General features: G+C 44.5%; 1 protein-coding gene across 1 annotated transcript in view; it reads left to right on the forward strand.

Moving 5' to 3' along the window:
* SARC_07770 (TKL protein kinase) overlaps window positions 1-6,299 on the forward strand; it is a gene marked incomplete at its 3' end in the record, with an annotated part of 9,499 nt that overhangs the window by 730 nt on the left and 2,470 nt on the right. The window contains exons 2-8 of the mRNA XM_014298274.1: window positions 350-461; window positions 1,889-2,214; window positions 2,553-2,696; window positions 3,138-3,360; window positions 4,104-4,345; window positions 5,616-5,718; window positions 6,197-6,258. Coding sequence (XP_014153749.1) covers window positions 350-461; window positions 1,889-2,214; window positions 2,553-2,696; window positions 3,138-3,360; window positions 4,104-4,345; window positions 5,616-5,718; window positions 6,197-6,258 — 1,212 coding nt within the window. The remainder of the gene's footprint in view (window positions 1-349; window positions 462-1,888; window positions 2,215-2,552; window positions 2,697-3,137; window positions 3,361-4,103; window positions 4,346-5,615; window positions 5,719-6,196; window positions 6,259-6,299) is intronic.

The following is a 6,299-nucleotide window of genomic DNA, read 5'->3' on the forward strand; positions in this document are numbered from 1 at the left end:
TATATATATATATTATATATATAGTTTATATATATACTACACACACACATATATATATATATATATATATATATATATATTATATATATATATATAGCAATCGGCTTAGTCACGGTGTGGCATTGCTCGTTCGTGCTGGTATATGAGCCATGAATTGTTCCGACATCTGAAATTTTTATTAGCTACAAGCCCACTCACCACCTATCTGCCCCGTACGTATGGTTGTGCTGTTCACTTGTGTCAGTATAATTATTGCTATGGAGCTGCATGACAACATACTGCCAAGCCTTCCGTCACGTTCACCATATCTCTTTCAGCTTAAGTGATTGTGTTATCTTTGCTTCCTTAGCTGATACGAAGAGGTTATGTGGGGCGTACGGTGAAGGTCAATGTCAAAGGCGATGGTACGCAACGATTTGAGATAAACGATCTGTTTAACAGCACAGATCCATCGGATAGGGGTAAGAGCTCACGTTATATGCATCGGTCTTCCGAGGTACCACCGCTTGTTGCTCTCAAGACTAGTTGTCAGCATTAACATACTTTGGTGGCGAGGGGGTTTGTACACTATGCAGTATATGACATTGATATATAAGTACCTGTATGTGTTGAGGGAGGCTGGCGATTGGACGTCTGTGAAGTGAACAGGAAAGGGTATGGGTATACTCAAATCACTTCCGTTTCGTAGTACATTTATTTTCACGTTTTGTGAGAGGCGCTTGCTATGTGTGTCATGTGCTATAAGCAGAACTACTGTTGGTTACCTTGTGGGTTGTCCTGTATTTATTATACAAGGCGTACGAACGTGCAGCAGTCCTTATACTGAGCCTGGACATTGATCGTTAGGCTTTACCCAACCGGCATTTCATGTGAGTTGGGGTTACGCCTACTCGATGGGCACCTGTCTCGTCGATGTGTCATTCAAATCGTTTGGGGAGCGTGCTGAACTTGTGATCTTCCTGTGAGGGTCTCTAGGTAGATATTACAAAGTATGATTGCTGAACCGGTCTGTTTCTCGCTGTGTTCAATCAGGGATACCCCTAGTATGCCGGGACTCTGATGTACCCGCCGTATTCACCATCCAGGCCATTGAGCCACAACCATTCATAGTCTTAAGCACTGAACCGTGGCAACCCCTCAAGCTATACATCATTATATGACTGAAGATTACATCTCAGCTATCATATATAGCAAGGTGAGGCGGGCATGCATGTACAAGGCACGTCCACACACACGCTAAGGCAAAGTGCTCAGAGGCATATACAAACATAGCTGTAGCGTGGCCAAAGCTAACTGAAGTTGTGCGTGTCATGCTGGCTGAGTCGGCGTACACCACACTCTATCTGCCCTGCTTCGGCAACACAAGAACCAATTACGGTATTAGTATGACCACGTGCTTAGAGCTCATAGGGCTGTGCACAACACGTTCCGGCCCTATATGCATGAATCGCTCGCTGCAGACGAAAAGTTGAGACCATGACACTTGAAGTTTAGGGTTCAGGTCTGTACTAATCGCCAACCTATCTCCTTCGAGCGTTGTGGGTTCGTATCACTATGAGTGGTTGGTATATTGGTATAGCCGTTCACTCAGCACGTACCCGAACATGTTAACCTACATATATACTATGCTTGTACGCGAATCTGTGTGCATGCGCACGTCTAATTGCCCGCAGGAAGAAACACGCGGACCACGCAGCGCGGATGGGGTGATCGCGATAAGTAAGTAGCGTAGTTGCACTTTAGCGTACAGCTCTTGCTAGACAAATATCTAGACCGCACCTTTCACATATATATATATATATATATCTTTATGTTACTATGTTGATATACGTATACATATATACAAAGATATATATACTTATGTTTACATTTACTTGACCACATATAGGCATGTCACAGCACGAGCGAGGTGTACGCTCTATCCAGGTCGCGTGGGAGGATATCAGCGTGGGACCTTTACTGGGCAAGGGAAGTTTCGGGGTGGTGTACAAAGCCAAGTATAGGGGTTCCGATGTGGCCGTGAAAACCCTACTAGACCAGTCCCTGCATGCTCGCGTACTCAAAGAATTCGAGTCGGAATGTATGATTTTCGCGGAATTGAGGCATCCAAACCTGATTTTGTTTATGGGGGTGGTCACGACAGTGCCGCATCTGTCGATTGTGACCGAACTTCTGCCAAATGGAGCGCTCAGTAATGTTCTTATGGACGAAAGGGTATGTTATCCTTTTAGTGCTGACTACAGTGCTTATTGTCAAGGCCTTGACTCTGTCAGTGCCACGCTCATCTGTGTGCCAGTCTATCGTAGGTGTCGGTGAGGGGCTGAGACTTCAATGCATTTGTTGGCACATGTGTGGTGTACGTAAACCCGGATGACCTCGAACACATCACAAATTAATATCCAGTATTGTGTATTTTATGTTCACCTATCCTTCTCGTACCCATATATGCGTGCTAGTTAAATCACCACACCACTGCATCTGTCAACCTTCAGCTGTGTAGATCATATTCTCATCTCACGATAACTTTGATTCGTATTGGCCGCTATAAATAGATTTTCATCGATGTGGGCAGGCGTTTACAGATGGCGCTGGACATCTGTCTTGGTATGGCCTATCTACACACGAATAAACCTCCAATCATCCACCGAGATTTGAAGTCACCGAACATCCTGGTAGATTCCAATTTTACTTTGAAGGTGAGAGTCTGCGTGCGGATATGGTTTTGATGAGTAAGGTTTATCGCCGGTATTCGCTCTGTTAGAGCAGGGCGATTGCACAAATTTCTGAACACATCAGTATACGCCCAGGCACACGCACACATACACACACACATACACACGTATATATGTATGTATATATATATATATATATATATATATGCATATGCACATGCACACGTACATGCATACGCAAACGCAAACGCGTACGTACATGCAATGCACACACCCACGCCCATACATATGCACTATATATATATATATATATAGTATATGTCTCTATGTCTCTATGTCTCTATATCTCTATATCTATCTGTCTATATCTATACCTATATATATTTCTAAATATATGTATTTATAAATCTATAATATGTAATGTATATATAATCACTAAGTAGTACTTTTGGGCCGACATAACAGATTGGAGATTTCGGCCTGGCGGGGCTTGTCGCGGCGGAGCCACTCATAGCCGACCCTGATGTACCTGAATGTAGTACTATGAGCGTCGTACCTGATGAGGTCAGTAGTTCTGCAACGCTGCCTGTATTCAGTGAACGTTCGCGAACATCTCATAGGTTCTTGAGCAAAATCTTTATGAATGGGTCTGAGCCTGGACCTTCGGATCGGAACGTAACCGGCATAGGTAAGTGATTCCATTCATACAGCTCATACTTTGCCTCTGAGAGCGTTGCAGATATTCTAATGGTCACACATATATACTAGAAAATGTGTGACATGTTGTACCGATCTAGTTGTGATCTGCAAGTACATACTTCCACATATGTGATTATCTGTATCTCTTTATATACTCGTATGCCCACATCAGTGCTCAACCACTAGTTGGTCTCGCAACAGCAGCTTCCCTATACGAACGTGTCTTCGCCTTCGCTTAGGCTTGGACATAGACTGCCGTTCAGGCCCTGAGGCTCACAAGTGTAATTGGGTAGCAGCTTACAGCAGTTTGGAACACTTTAACGCTACTTGTACAGTCTATTCACTATAGTATATATGCCATATTTATATATATATAGTTATATATAGTCATATATAGTTATATATAGTTATAGTTATATTTATTTGCAAGGGCGAAGAATGAGCGCCTTCTTACTTGCATTGACAACCACACTTGAACAGCATCGCCTACCAAGAATACACAGTGCTTCAGTTGACTGTTACTATCAACTGTTTATATATAAACACAACCTACTTATCGATAGAAAAGAAGATTGGCTTCTTCCCTCCACTTGAATGCACACACCACTCCCACTCGATAGCCACACCCGCGCTGCAAACCTTATACCGCAACTTGGGTGGCTATGCGACTATGCTCTCGCCAGACTACTGACGCCTATCGCTATCAATTGTTTGTACCTACACACCCCGTAGAGTTGCACGCTGTGGCGATTCCTATGCAGGAAGATACGTCTTTCCGTGTACCTGAGCCAGCGCCGCCGCCCAAACCTAAGAACAAGTTCGCTGGGACAATCATGTGGGCCGCGCCTGAGGTTCTCCGGCTGGAAGGGTGTACTAAGAGCTCGGATATTTATAGTTTTGGGATAGTTCTGTGGGAGTTGGCGATGCGTAAAAAACCCTACGAGGATATGCATCCCCTGTCGGTCAGGTATCAGGTGGGTCTTGTGTTTAGGCTTAGCTTCACTCTGCCATACGTGCCGTGAATGGGGATTGAGTTATTGATTGCGTCTCAATGACAATGGAGCTCGCTTATGTAATAAGTTGTGTGATGTGTGTTGTGTGGTGTTGTGATGTGTCTATCTATTCCGTGGGTTGTCGTATTGTGGTATTCCCATGGGATCATTTGACGGTGCAGGGGTAGGAGAGGGTAAGCACGCACATGTCGAGTCTGCCCAAGCGTCGGGTGTGCACGCTGGTGAGAATTTTACTGTGCTGTGGTCTGATACTTGTTACGCACCAAGCATGCACACGTGGGGTTGTAGTGTACATAGAGTTGATATTATGGGTGCGTCGTTCTGCTGTATATTGAGCTGATATGCGATGGTCGGGGCTCCCTCGGCCGGTGTGGTGTTTAGTGTTACTTGTGTTTTTGACATGTGCCCATGAAGCGATGTACGTGTTCGGGTGACTACACGACGCATGCAGCGCTGGTATCGTATAATAGTATGTATCCATTCCGGTACAGCGAAGCTTTCAGCAAATGGAATCTATCACCAAATATATCTACGAATCAGATTCGGGCCTCTGGCCCGGCTTATGCGCAGAGAGTAATTATTGGAGCTATGCCAATACTACTTGCTAGATCGGCACATCTCGTCACACTACCACGTTCTTTCACCCCTGTATCTCCAACACTAGATATGCAACTCATTTCTTACTATAACTATGTCGCGGATTGATCGTGTTCATGGCACTGAGTACTCTCACCGTATCAATACCTGCGGGATTGAGGTCAGGATGTCTTTGGGCTCACGCCTGATTGTCCAGAATGGTGCGTATATGAAATCGGGCCAATTTCAAAGCTTCAGTAAATTGAAATACCACACACATGCGATACCCGTGCAAGTGATTGTAGCTGTTGCTAAACCACACTAGTATGTTGTGACACGTTTACGTGACTGCATTGGCGAGTATCACCGCACGTACGCGGCTCACACATCCATCCACAAGACTTGTTTATCCAGAATAGCAGCTTTTTCGTTATCTATCGGCATAACGGGCCTGTGCTTGTGTAAGCAAATCGCACAGGTGTACGCCGAATTGAGTGATAACTATTAGTTTTTGGGTACAGAGAAGAGGTACATAGCATGTAGTAGTTATGAGTGGTTGCGTCTGATAGCTGGATCACAGAGAAGCCCACATAACTATATACCATACAGGTGAGATTATCTTAATTCATATTCTGATCATCCTTTTCGACTAAAGGTAATGCGACAGGGCGCGCGTCCCACGCCACTACCAGAGGCGACAAACTCAATCCGTGATCTTATGGAGTCATGCTGGGCGGAAAAGGTTGAGGATAGACCAGGTGAATATATATATATATATATATATTATATAGTACACAGGCACACACAGATATATACACACACATATATATATATATATATATATCCATACCTTCCTACGCATACATATGCAGCTATACACAAAATTAGCGACGTGTAGGGCGTACTCAGATGTAACATCCTCTAACACACTCACAAAAGAACCATGTCCCATGTCACCATCCCAGCGACTCGGGGCTGCCTTGAACCCACAGAATATGTACCTTCATGCGTAGGCTACACATGTTCGCGAACACAATGCCCTATCGTACAGCTATAGTGCACATACCTGGTTCAAACAGAATACACGCACCTATGGCAATCGTAGACTACGCGCACTATCATATATAGACGTATCACCCCTCGCCCGTTGCACCACTGAGCCGTGTTGCGAGTGACTGGCCCAGCTGTATGGGTTTTCTGATAGTTTTGTTTATTCTTCAAATTACGGCCATTCAGAGAGCTTTGTGGCCATCGCCAAACAGATTGAGAAGTACCGCGACGACGAAGGCTTTAGCCAGGTGTGTTGTGCTGTCTCTCTGAGTACTGCTGCACTATATAT

Source organism: Sphaeroforma arctica, assembly GCF_001186125.1.
Source record: "Sphaeroforma arctica JP610 unplaced genomic scaffold supercont1.638, whole genome shotgun sequence".
NCBI lineage: Eukaryota > Ichthyosporea > Ichthyophonida > Sphaeroforma > Sphaeroforma arctica.